We start from the raw sequence: 14488 nt of genomic DNA, 5'->3' as shown, positions 1-14488 counted from the left end.
AATAAACCAGTTGATCTTGAATGTATTTGATGGTTTATATCATCTTTCCTAAAGCAAAATTGTCTCCCACTAAAGTGTAATTTTATTTTATATCACTATTGTTTCTGTAATACGGTGTTTTCGGTTATACCGAACTTTGTTTACTTCAATGTAGTGTTAATTATGAATAAACGCAATCTTTCTGTTACAAAATCAAAATATGTTTACTGGTTGTAAAAAAAGTATCTCCTTTATTGACACCGATAGCTCTTCATAGCTGCTCAACAAAGCTGAATTTCCAGTCAATCATCAAGGTACTTTGCTGGCCGGCTTGTTCTCGACAACTTTATCCCTGACCTGCAAAGGGTATCAATACTCATACTAACCTTCATGAACAAATTATATGATATGATTGATTACAACCACCAAAAGGCGTGCTATCATTGACACTAATTCGACCACCAATAAGATGTGTTGTCATTCTGCAACTATTGCAAACATATTTACTTACACCATCCAGCATGTAGATGTCAAACTCATCACTGCCTACATGAACACAGTCTGGATGAATATCCTAGCATAGAGGAGCACATACATGATAGATGCTTCTGTTTCCCGAAGAAGGTTTTGCTACAGTTACCACTACCACAAATAGTTTTGGATGAAGCCATCACGTCAATACTACAGAAATAAAACAAAGAACCTAACTAAATTAAAACTTAAAAGTAAGCTAAAAGCTATGTCTAAAGATAAAATCTTTTTGTGCCGCCAGTTGGCATATCTGATCTAAAAAAGAAGAAAACCTATAGCCGAAGGTGAGGTATTGCTTCTCGACCTGCCAGAGGATCGACAGAAAGAAAATGGAGATGGATCGACAAAGAGGGGAAAATAGATGGTTAAAATGATCAACGATGAAAGATTGAATTTCAGAAAAAGTAATAGAATGAAAAAAGGTCAAATCCACAGCTGGACAAAAAGCTGATCAGCTATTCCAACCAAAAAAAATCCCAGGCCGTTGCCCGGTCCCCACCGGCTGAGTCAGCAGACTGGAAAATCCCAGCCTACAGCATAACTGAACAAGGAGATAGGACGCACTAAAAGACAGATGGAAAAATGACAATGAAAAACGATACAAAAAAAACACCTGACAAAAGCGAAAGGAAATAATAGCAATGCTACGCAAATTCGTAAATAAATAACTAAAAGTAGCAATAATATGAAGTGCTTCCTAAAAATCATTCAATAAATAATTGGGGTTGTTTGTTCCTCATCGGGCGCATCCCCAGGCGGCAGGTTTTGAATTACCTGGTTCAACAATGTACGTTCATCAAATAGGTCATCAATATTTATGGAATCTTTTATAATTTCTTTAATAACTAGTGCACTCTCTTCTAAATCAGACCAGGCAATTTCAGTTCGTAAATTTATCCACTGAAACTTATTAACTTTATCAAAACTGGTTCTCCACAACTCTAAATTTTGGATACTAGAGTTATAAAAATTGTATGCTTGAGAAGAATTTTTATTTCTGAACATCATTATTTTCTTTTAGAGTGCATAGCAATTCTTTGGCAGAAGATGGTATAAATTTGTGGGTTTTTCTTTCCTAAAGTTGACAAATTAATTCAGAATATGTCTGAAATGCTTCTGTTTCTGTGGTAGAATTAGCTTCCAATTTCAGAACTACATTATTAATAACTGTAGAGTACCGTATAAAAATTTCAAAAACAGTTCACTTTCTAGATTTTCAAAAATCAAATAATAATTTTTGGCATTTGTCACAAGATAAGAAGTATGATTTTAGGCCATCAAAAAAAGAAAGAAAGAATTCTTTCTATTGCATGTAACAAACTAAGGAACCTTACGCTGTTATGAGATAATACTTTTTTTTGTAATCTGTTTCCACAAATTCATAGAACTCTTTAAGTTTCGTTACTCTTACTGTATATGTGTGAAAATATTTATACATTTTTATAACAATAACTTCTATGTCCACGAGTAAAGAATCACATGCTGTTTGTACTGAATTGTGTACAATGTGGGTTGAACAACCAATTCCTAAAATACGCTTATGTAAATCACTATGAACTTTTCTGAACACATTTTCATTCCCCTTTCCCTACTCGCTACCAAAATTACTGTGTGTTATCAGCAGTATAACCAACTTTTCTTCAAGTTTGTATTTTTTCACACACTGCAAAAGATACAGAGTCAAAATTTGAGCTGTTTCACCCGATACTTCATCAAAATTTAAAAGTTTAACTTGAATTTCTAACTTCAAACTGAAATATCTTACGACAATCAGAACAAGTTTTACTTCACTTCTGTTTGAGCTATCCATCATTACTGTTACATAATTAATGTTTTCCAAAGAACGCAACAAATTATCAAATTAAATGGCGAAATAACGTTAACAATAATTTCCTCGATTTTGTTACTAGCAGATGAAAATTTTGGGTCATATAACTTTTTAACCAGTTTAGATGTGGAGTCTGATGTTTTGAAACTGAGTTCGTGTCTAGTAGTGTGGTATGAAAATGTTGTTTCTTTAGCAGCACACTCCAGATCACTGTTATTGTTATTCCCATTTTTCTTTAAAAAAGTCTCTTATGCTTGCTGAAGCAGTAGCATTAATAGCACTCTTATGTTTAGCTGTTTTCAGTGGTCCTCAATATCACCCTTTCCTTTTCGTGCAACAGAAAATTCTCCTGTACATAGGGTGCAATAAACACGTTCAATGTTATTCTCATTACACAATTTCAAAAATGTGTATTCCTGTTGCAGGTTAACATTAAACACACATTTTCTTTTGCCCATTGCTAAACGATGAGACAAAATGATCAAAAACGTGTACACGAGTTACTTCACACACGAAAACAATATAAACACATTGCTCCTGTTGTGTTGCCAGATGACTAAGTAAGAAGTTGCGGCGAGACGTAGCGAGAAGTAGCCACGCCTCTGTCAAAATGGATGTCAGCGCTTGCTCCAAGGTCGGCTGAGAGATGCATGGCCGTAAGAGAATGTTTAAAAACGTGATGACGAACATATAGGTATAAAATTAAAAAAAATCCTCGCCAGTCATAAAATTCTCAAACCCCGAACATTTTTGCAACTCGGGAAAGCACTAAAAAACCAGGACTGTCTGGGCTATTCCCGGACGTATGGTAAGCCTAGCTTTGAACAGGTACCTTTCCTGGAGGGCGCACACAACGAAACTTTTAACAAAGTGTCAAAGTCATCAAGTGTTCGTGAAACTTGAATTGGGGCTCTGTTAAAGAAGTATTGTTGAAACTTTACAAATCATTGGTCCAATCTAGAATAGATTATGGATCAATAGCATGTGGCCTTGCAAAATAGTCTCATCAAAATAAACTCGACGTTATCCATAATAAAGGAATCAAGCTTGCTACAGGAGCCTTCTGCACAAGCCCGATTGACAGTATTTTGTCAGAAGCCGGAAGTTATCCCGTTGAATTACAGAAGGGAAACTGTATTACTAAGATATGCATCTCATGTCTTGGCTTTCCATGACATATAAAATTCGTTTCATTTTATAAACATGATTTGGCTGAACAGTACTGAAAAAGACCCACCTTTTCCAGATCTGCTGGGATAACAAGAATGGAGATTTGTGCGAACTAGAAAATTGTTTTTCCAGAATTCCTGCCAGTTTCTAAAAGAGAAGGCCGAGATTGACGCCGAAGCTCTTTTGTTGTGCATGTCGAATCCCACTTCTGGGGACTATCTAAAATAGCCAGTGTCTAAACAGCAGAGTTATACGCTATCCAGCAGCCTCTTTGTTTGTTTTTTCATTACACCAAGGAGAAAGTGCTTAACTTATCCGATTCCTTTAGTGCAATCACTGTACTGAGGAACGAGCTTCACAAATGATGCGTTTTTTCAAGAAATTTTAATACGAATTAAAAATCTCAAAGATAACCGAAAACAATGCGTATTTATATGACACCTGGACACACCGGTATTCCTGGGAATGAAGCAGCTAATGGAGCAGCCAAACATGCGGCAAACAAGTGTGACTCATACCTTGCAGTGAAACATATTGTATAAGTGTGCACGTTATATAGAGACCTCAGAATGAGGCTAAAACTTACCGGAAATTTGCGTTCGATTTATCATATAATGATAAAACAGAGAAGAAAATTATCAAGTTTCTAAGCGGTTTGTTGGAGCGATTATAACTTTTAAACATAATTAGTTACTGGCATTCTTTGTATCTGTGTTTTTTTTGTATTTATGACAAATTTCATTAAGGATGTGTGTTAAATTACTGCGGGCCCCTTAACATCCGCTTTGATAGTTTTGATATTTCTATAGGAATGAATTGTATGTTTTAAGTATAAAGGCGTGGGGTTATATTGTTTTATGACACGTCTGTTTTTTCTGATGATCTGCTTGACAAGACTGGCCTTTTGGCCTAGTTGCTTGTTTTAATGAAGGTGGGGAAAGTTTTAGTTTGTGACGAAGGCTAATATCCATAGTAATTGATGCTCGCTATTTAATGGAAAAAAATATTAATAAATTAAAAAATAATAATAATGACCGGATTAAACCAAACCTCACGTTCTTGCAATAACATCTACACACACTTCCGGGGCGGGCAACAAAATAATACTTCGGTACATTCACTTATTTCAGCCAACGGCGCAATGGTTTTGTTTAGGAGTTGTCTTTTAGAGTACAGGATTGGCGGTTTCGAGCTAGTTGCGGTTGTGCTTCTCGGTTTTGCTATTCGTGATGGGGACAGGAAGCATGACGGTGATCTGGTTTTGGCAATGTTGGCAACATGGTTTCCAATTGTGGAATTGGGCTGAAAATGGGCACTATGAGCTTAACTCTGCCGAAGTCTTGCGCCATCCAGTATGAGTCAGCCACTTTGGTCCTAGGCAGGAATTATCCCTAGGTAAGGGTATCGGAATTTAGAACAAACAAAAATGAGGCCTCCAAAGGCACAGAGGCCTTTTAGCGAGAAGTGCACAAGCCCCACAAGCTTTATCAGGAAGTGCATAAAGTCTTGACTCTGATGCACTGCTGACTGCACAACTGGAATCACTGATGCTGGCAGCAGGAGATCCTCTTTAATTTATTGCAACACCTCATTGAGATCCATCTTTGAGGCCTCTGACAGTCTGGAGTTTGATATTGAGGCCTTCAGAACAATGACAAAAAGAAGAAAGAAACGATGACCTAAGGATAAACCTAGGCAATAGATTTTAAGAAGTTAGTTCCTATCCACTTTTGACTAATTTGATTTAATGTTTTAATTTATTTTGTTACTTTTTGACGAAGCTTCATTCTATTTCTGGATGATTTGTTATAACAAGATTAGTCTACTGGCTGTATCACTAGCGTTTTTATGTCAGAGGGAAAGCAATTGTTTTTTATTTGATAGAAGCTAAAGACTATAGTGGTTGATGCCCCTAACACCTCAACAAAAAAATAATCATGATGATTTAATTTAATTTTTTCCTTAAAATTTTATTTTTGCTGAACAGTTTTGTGTTTCATGAGTTTTAAAAAAAATTACATTTAATCCTTTTAATTTTTTAAATCTTGACATAGAACTAATGTTTATTTCATTTCATTTCATTTCTTGTTACATACTGAATAAAAAACAATTTTTTTTTAATTTTATAGTTTATAGAATGCAGAAAAACAGTATAATTTACGATACTTCTCACAACAGAAGTACTGGGAAAAGAAGAGTTCAAATACTTTAAGAATTATTATTCAGTAATGAATTTATTCATTTATTTAGTATGTATTGATTTTATGTACTATCAATGGAATTTTCTATTCTATTTTCTATTTTCATTATATTTTACATGAAATATACCCTTCAATTTACAGAAAATCTAATTTACAGTTTTAGATTTTATACAGTTTATAGATAATTCTTACTGTAAAATGTTATGTCACTCACCAGCATATGAAAATTAAGAAACAATAAAATTTTCTATTAAATCTTCAATATCCCACTTTACTTGAGTTTTATAAAAGAAATACTAGTTAAAATCAATCTATTTTTTAAATTAAGTAATTGATATTTCCTACTGAGTATGATTTAATCAGTGGCTGCAAATATTACCATAAGAAAACATGATATAGCAAAAAAATGACACCTTCTCAGTAAGTGTTATTGTTCGGCCATTAATTAATTAAGTGGAGTTCAGTTTTCATTCCACTATCGGTGTTTAAGTGAATATTTGAATAGAAAACATACAGGCTTTCTGATTTTTTTATAATAACTTCCAACATTAATGTAGTTTAATTGTATTTTAAGAAGGAAGTTGTCAGATGAAATAATAAATGAGAACATGACAAATTTCTGCCAAAATAGAAACTTAGAAGCTTAGCACATTACCTATCACTGAATTAACTGGTTTAACAAAGAAGCCTTTTGATAGACGATCAAGTTGGTTCTAGTAATGAAAAAGTGGAGTTCCATAGCAGAAAAAAGATTTTTATAACACAAGTACACAGAAAAACAGTAAAAATCTACAAAACTTGAATATGATTGTCATATGTTTAATTTAATATGTGTAGTAACAACACTTACGTTTTGACTTTCCTCGGGAGAAAAACTTCCGTATTCTTTCAAAAGGTGTTGCTCTTTTCATTTGATGTTTCATTGCTTGTTGAATTCGTTCATATTCCTCTCTCATTGCATTCAGTTGTTCCTGTCAAGAGTTTTACTTATTAATATTTTAGTAAGATATCTACAGGCAAATAAAAATGAACAGTACATTACACATGTGTGTGATAAGTTCAAATATGCTTTAAAGAGACTGACATTTGTAAACAGCACCATACTCTACTTTCAAGACCAAAGTTTGTGGATTACTGCCTTAAAAAAGTAATTTGTTTTAAGTGTTCTTATTTCTAAAGAATTCATACTTCTACTTATATTTTAGTAATATACCAAATATTACCCTACATTTCTAGTAATCTATTTTACCTAAATGAAATTTTTTTTACAAATGACAACTAAACATTTTTTTTTTTTTTTTTTTTAAATGTAGAGAAATAATTTCTGACTAATGAAATGTTGTAAGAATGTAGAGATCAGTAACTGGATTATACAAATTGCAACAGATATTTCACAATTACTAATACAAATTATAGATAGTATCATGAATGTAATTAGGTACCATAATCTTACAATTGTAGATATGGCATAAATCACAATCATACTGGAAACAGCATGACGATTCCTAATACACTTTACTGCAATTAACTCTCAAAGATTACTGTTAAGACAGCTCTCATATGAAAAAATCATCAGTACAGTCATATTATTTACTGAGTTATTTTTTTAATGCCATAGGATAATAAAGCAGATTAGCACAACATATCAGTTTGTTCATATGCACTATTTCCTGCCGTTTTAAAAGTAATTCATTTTTCATGTCTCATTCACCAATGAAACTTCTTACTTGTAAATATAACTGTTTTAGAACTAATTAGCTACCATTGAATATGTACTACTTCCGAATTTTTTTAAATGGCTGTTGAAAATAAATTGGTTGTCATAGCAACATGGTACATGCTCAGTCTATTTGCATTTCTTTCTGCTTCTATTCTTGTTGCAATCTGACCACTTGGAACTGAAATTTGGCCATTCTGAAAATGGCTATGCCACTCTTTAGTTTGTATAACCCTTATAGCTTCAGCCCCAAAGGCTTATTTAGTCATACAATTTTTGGACTGGATACCACTAAGTTTTGTCAGAACAGTGGGACAGTATCTTTGTTCAATGCATCCATCATTATGCACAAAATAAAAATGCAGTAACAACTGCAACAAACAGTGGCTGCTGGAAAAACTGATGTCCTCTGTGAGGTTATAAAATAACACATATGCACACTATTTACTAGAGCTGTGCTCTATTATGTTTGACAGTGTTCAAATACCTTTTGAGAAAAAAATAGTTGGATACTTTTTGAACAGATCTAGAATATAATAAAACCTTTTTCTCAATTTTTGTTTTTTAGAAGGCAAACAGAGTTCAGTTTTGAAGTAGTCCTCAAATATTTTTTTTTTATTTATTGAATTTTTAATATTAAAGCCATCACATTTAACATATAATATAAAATAATTTTAAACCTATTAAAATAAATTCAAAGAAGTGATCTTTAAGAGGTATTCACTTTATTGGGCAAATAAGAGGTTATAACTACAACCTGAATTTGTTTCTTGTGAAGGATATTAGAAAACTAACTATTACATTACATCTTGTACAATATTATTTTTTGTAGCGTGGCTTATCTATTTTTTCTTATCAGCTAGTTTATGATTCAGTTAGTTTATGATTTAGTTTAGTTATTCACACTTCAAACTACAATTATTACTGTAATAAATTATAAGTACTGCAATAATCGTAATAATAATTACAATTATTATTATAATGAATATACAGATAATATAGATCCATTCACTTTCTTTTATCTACTTTATTTAGTAACATTAGCTCATTTATTTTAGGGTTTATATTATTTTATTCCCTAATGTGTATGTTGCAATCTGTTCAACTAGTGAATAATAAGCAACCCTTCATGGCCCCAGTGAGATGAGGATGATATGTATACATGTAAATGAGGTGTAGACTGAGGCCGACCATTTCTGTGATGTATAGTTAATTGAACCCCAGCTACCAAAGTACATTGGTATCCATGGTCTAGTATTGAAACCTATGTAAAAGCAACTAACTTTTACTAGGAATTGAATCTTAAAACTTTTGTCTTTGAAAATCAGCTGTTAAACAACTGATTTGCGAGTTAACCACTAGATCAGCCTGGTGGGCTAATATATGATGTTAAGAGACCATATGATGATTATTTATTCAGTAGTAGCTTATTTATAAATAAAATTTTCACATGCTAAATGTAAGTAATCAAATATTACTCATTTGTACTAGTACATAAAAAGAATTAACTGATACATTTTGTATATTTTAATACCTGCTTCTCCTTGAATGACTGCTGAACATCATGTCTGTTCTGCCAGCTGTCCACTAGTTTTTCAACTTCAGCAATAGTAAAAACATTATTTTTGAAGTCATTGATTATTTCAACTAATTCATCTTGCACTCCATGGTGGGAGTGCTTAGCACTACCACTACTACTTGTACTGCTTTTTCTGCAATTTTCGGTTCTGCTACATTCTGGAACTGTTTATTATAAAACATTACTTACTATTTTAACAAATTTAAACTTATTTTATGGCATTTCAAAAATTTTTCAGGAACTTTTTAAACAGAATTTTAATGCAATTATACTTAAGTAGTAATATTAGGAATTGTATGAAAACAAAATTTTCATCTGATTAAGAAGAGAGAATTTAAAAAATCTCTCCTATTTTTTCTTTTTATTTCATTTTATTGTTTCAGTTATTTTTACTTGCCTTAAAAAATCAAATTATTGGTTTGAAACTTTGTCAGCATTACTTGTACATCATATTTCTATTACAAATATACAGTTAATAACGGTCTTTAAATGTTATGATCAGTAAGATCGAGTTAACAAATTAAGAAAATGGAAACAATAAACAGTCCAAAACAGATTAACTTGACATCGCAACCATTTTCTCTGAGTTATGCTGACTTGTCACGTTCACTGGGTTAATTTAAGTTATGTAACAAATTTTATATTTAATTGTGTAACATTATTAAATTTCTGCGATACATTTCTGAACGTCCCCTCAACAAATGTACTGCATGGTTTGAAAAAAACTTTTACTTAAATAATGATGACAATATTTTTAAAACAGTTTGCTAACTGAAACTCATATGATGGTACTGACTGTATAATTTTTTAATCAGCTGTTTAGTTATCATATATAAATAAAATCTGTTTGAATAAACCTTCACAAATGATTTCATTATTTCTTTTGACAGATAAAAACAGAAATATTAAGTTACCGAACAAGTAAATGTGTAATTTACCCCAATATTTCAACTTAATTGACATCAAAAATGAAAGAATGAGCAAAAGAAATATAATTTCTGGACTAATGAATAATAAGAATTTCTAATGAAGTTGTTTTTGTTTTTTTATTGTTTTATATTGTGAATCTTTAATTTGGTTGATTTATATTATTTTCAGTTAGATGTTTGTTTTTTTCTCTTCCTTTAAGACTTGCTTACAGTATCCTTCAGATTCCATTTAAATACAATACTTATTTGTAAGGCCAATTATAATTGATTCAAATAGAATTCTAATTGTCTGCAGAATTCTAGTAGTCAGTGAAGGTAATTCACTAAAGAGACCCATGTGCAGTTCTACCAGGAAGTCACTCATCTCCCACATATGGTTATTAATAAAGGCGTTAAGATCTAATTACTGTTGTTGTTCAAGCAACAGGCAAAGGAAAGCATCAAAACATAAGTAGAGATAAAATATAGTGTTCTGATCTAGCCTCAAGACAATTTCTATGCAGAGGCAAATGCTTAAAATTGTTATCTATCCCAATTTAAAAGTAAATTAATACATTATATAATGTAATGTATTATATAATAAGTATTAGATATTAATATTAAAATTATTTACGTCTGTTATTTATAGTTAGACTATTTTTATTAGGCAGTCATTTAAAGTTATATCGTAAACTAGCATGGATCTTATTTGCTCTTGAACATAGCCATGTTATTTTTCATGCTAGAAATTTATTTCTTGTTAAATTGTAATTTGAGACCTAACTGATGGACAAATAGCTATTGAAAAAACTAAATCAGTAAATTTTATAAGCAACCTAACAATTTTATATGGACAATAAAAATAATTTTCACAGATTATTGCATCATTTTGATGCATGATCTTGTTTGAATACATTAAATATCATCAAAACAGTTTTAAAGAATTTTATGAAGTTTTCCCATTGAGAATAAATAAATAAAAAATTTGTTTTGGTTAATTATTTGTTCAATATTTTGTTGTACTAAATGAACTAAATTCAACAACATGATTAGTTTTGTAGTATCAATAGAATAAAATGAAATAAAAAGAAAAAACATTTTATTGTGTTTTGTGTTAATCAGATTGAAAAGTGCATTATTTTTAGTAGTATAAACAAAATATCTTATTCAAACTTCTTTTAGTAAATCATTATAATACAAAATATGAATTTTAATTAATAAAATGTAAAATCATTCATTAGGTTCAGAAATTATTATGTATTAAAGACATGTGAGTAACAAGTACTAAACATGATCTAACAGTTTACACAATAGAAATTATAGTTTATGAAATAATTTGCCGACCTCTGTGGTGCGAGCGATAGCATCTCAGCCTTTCATCCAAAAGTCTTGGGTTTGAATCCTGGTCAGGTATGGCATTTTTCACACACTATATTTCCATATCCCATGCACAAGCTTCAAGCTTATGTGGCGATATCATAAAGTAAAAAATAAATATAATAAAATAACATTGTTACACCTCTACTCTCTGACTTCTGCTACTTATACATATGAAAAATATTATTGTAGATTTTGGCCAAATACATCTACAAAAATAGTAGCAATCTTACTCTAGCAGATACTTTGTTTGCTAAAGGTTACTCTTAGCAGAGTTTACTGAATTTTCTAACAGGTAATCATTTTATGACATTTTCTTTGCATGGAATCTGATATTATAATAATCATGTCAAGATAATACGGAATGCTTTTTTATAACTGCAGCACATTGTATGTACATTGATGAAATGCAAAATCAACAGGACAAAGTTGGTGTCCATTTGTACAATGTAAAACTTTTTCTGTTAAGAAGCCTTTGTAAAATTTTTCATTTAATTAAAAAAAAAAAACATGAATTCTCTTTCAACTTTTATTAAATTTCTCTTTTTCTAGGTACAAAATGGAAAGAAGTGTAATTACCATGACAACCTGAAATGCTATCTGCGCTGGCTGTATGAATTAATCTGTTATGATGATCTCTGTTGATCTGTTGACAACAGGTCTGATGACATTTATGTTTTGACACTGATGATACCTCTGAACCTGGTAAAAAAATGCACTTTTATAGAAGTTTTATTAAATTTAAATCATAATTTGAGATTATTCAAAGAGATAATTTATTGGCCTTTAAGATTTAATACTTGCCAACTAATTTAGTCAGCTGTCTAAACAGTTTTTAATATTTAAATGGTGAGTTAATACACTAAAACAATGACACTTGTACAATAGAAGCTTTTGAAAACAGAACATGGATAAAAATGTTACAAACTTAATTTAAGAACAAGTAGTGCTCAAAAAAATACTTCAGTCATTCCTTGTCATCAATAATCATTATTATTTGAGAAAACTATTCACAGTTTATCCAAAGAAACATAATTATTAAAAGATAGTTTTATAGACATCTCTCTTTTACAAGAAAAATAGAAACTGCTTTTCAAAAATGCAAAAAATTATTTCTCGATTCGCAGAAAACACAAAATGCAATATAGTATAAAGATTGCTTATTCCTTTTCCATGATAGTTCAATAACAATTTTCATATTAAATATTTTTAGTAATGTTCATTAATTATACAGTTGTAATTAGTATTATACTCTTAACTTGGGACATTGTAAGATCAAATTTCATTTAAAACAGTACCCAATTTAAACTGTTGTTTTTGAATAGGTTTTAGGCAACGATATGTTCTAGAACATTTAGTCTGGGCTTTTGCTATTAGAAGAGGACATTTCAAAATGTCTTTAGTCTGCATTTTAACAGCTTGAATTTTCTGATGCATGTAGTTGAATACTATCTGCTATAATTGAAAATGTACTGACATAAGAAAAAATTGCTCTTCATTTTTAAAACTACTTTGATACTTTTTAAAAAATATCAATCTCTAAAATAAATAAAATATCAGTCTCTTGCTTAATGATATTTTTTTTATGCTCTTTTTACTTTTTTTTCCCCCACTTTTACAGTCTCCATGGAACCACTTTAGTGAAGTTTAGGGTGGGTGTTTCAATTTCCTGTTCTCAGTATTTCTTCATTTTGTCAGATCTCACCTTTCTTAATTCCTCTGAAATCACCCATCCTATCCATTTTCTGTTCTTGATTTGTAGTCAAGTTTGTTTGTCTTTTAGAATTCTCATTTTCCCTGTTTTTCCCTTCATGTCTGCTACCGTTATCCTCAGTGTGTTTCCATGTCTTCTTGTATTTCTGCTAGCCAGTTAATTTTGTTCTTCCTTTCCCGTAGTTTTTCTATTACTTGATATTCTGTTGCCTGGTGTTCTGATTAAGCATCCAAAGAAGGAAATCCTTTCTTTTATGGTACTTGTTACAAATTCCATTTCCTCAAAAACTGTCTCATTCAATATTATCCTCCAATGTCCTTCTTTATATTATTTTTTTATTTATACTGGTCCTTGTTATTCTTCTTTAGAGTTTTAGAATTTTGTCTATGTCTGCTGTGTGGCTTGTTTCGAATATAGTTTCACTATCATATATTATTTACCAGTTGGATGACTGTTCTGTAATGTTTGAGTTTGGTGGCTATTGAGAGGTATTTTTTGTTGTACAGTATGTGTTGTTAGTGAATTTTTGTGCTAAGTAGGTTATAAATATAGAAAAGAAATCCTCAATGTGGGTTTCTCGTTTAAGCTGCTTCTCGTTCTTTTTACATTATTATATTACCTTGCATGTTATTTTTAACATTTTACATATTCTGTGTCAATTTGGAAATATAATAAATAATTCATTTCTGAATACAACACACTATTCTTATAATTAATTATTATTAATAATATAATTGTGAAATAAAATGTGATTATTTTCTTACCTGAAGAATGCATTTCCAAATATCCTCCTGGAGGTAAGTTATCTTTAGGTGTTGATGGTGTTGTTGGAACTGGAGAGGAAGATGCAGAATGTGATGAAACTGGATGTTTTTCAAATATTGATTCAAGAGGTAATGGTAATGGACAAGGTGGCATATTACAATCTATCGAATCAGTTGATGAAACACGAGAAGGGGGTACTTTATATGTTTCTAAATTTGAATAAAAAGGTACAGAAGGTTGACTAATGGGTGTAGATGGACAACTAATACTTGTTGTAGGCATTGATAATGATACTGGTGATGTAATAACAGGACGTGCTGCTGGTGGAATTAAATATGTGTCATTCAGGGGTCTGGGAAGAAGATAGTTTGCTTCACTAAAACCTGTGAACATAAGTTAAGCATTTATTACTTATAGAATAAAATAAAATATTAATTTTGTGAAAAATATTTTGATAGATTGCTTTTTAAACAGTGAAACTTTATGAAATCTTAGAGTAACAGAATTCAATAATATAATGTTGAATTAACATTTAACAGTCATTAAATTTAACATATTCATAGTCAAGCCAATTATGCCTGTTATTATTAGCACATAAATTAAAACAGAATTCAAGGTCAATTGGTTTGAACTGTACTTGCTGTTGTCTATCACTTGAACACTTTTACTGTGCTTAATTACTTTGGTATTGAGGGTTGCAAGTGATAGAGGACAGGTCA

General features: G+C 31.0%; 1 protein-coding gene and 1 long non-coding RNA gene across 5 annotated transcripts in view; one reads left to right on the top strand and one right to left on the bottom strand.

Annotated features, from left to right (window-relative positions):
- Nucleotides 1-14488, bottom strand: part of stumps (DBB domain-containing protein stumps) — a 276278-nt gene that overhangs the window by 16186 nt on the left and 245604 nt on the right. For all 4 annotated transcript variants that reach the window (XM_075359839.1, XM_075359846.1, XM_075359864.1 and 1 more), the window contains 4 exons: nt 13769-14152; nt 11870-11992; nt 8961-9169; nt 6560-6680 (listed from right to left, as the gene is read on the bottom strand). In XM_075359839.1, the coding sequence (XP_075215954.1) occupies nt 6560-6680; nt 8961-9169; nt 11870-11992; nt 13769-14152 (837 nt within the window). The remainder of the gene's footprint in view (nt 1-6559; nt 6681-8960; nt 9170-11869; nt 11993-13768; nt 14153-14488) is intronic.
- The window catches only part of LOC142321623 (uncharacterized), a 39830-nt gene that overhangs the window by 2025 nt on the left and 23317 nt on the right, over nt 1-14488 (top strand). Inside the window, exon 2 of the long non-coding RNA XR_012755683.1 lies at nt 11843-11995. This is a non-coding gene — a long non-coding RNA (uncharacterized LOC142321623). The remainder of the gene's footprint in view (nt 1-11842; nt 11996-14488) is intronic.

Source organism: Lycorma delicatula, chromosome 1, assembly GCF_047948215.1.
Source record: "Lycorma delicatula isolate Av1 chromosome 1, ASM4794821v1, whole genome shotgun sequence".
Taxonomy (NCBI): Eukaryota; Metazoa; Arthropoda; class Insecta; order Hemiptera; family Fulgoridae; genus Lycorma; species Lycorma delicatula.
This window is presented reverse-complemented; position numbering and strand designations above follow the sequence as displayed.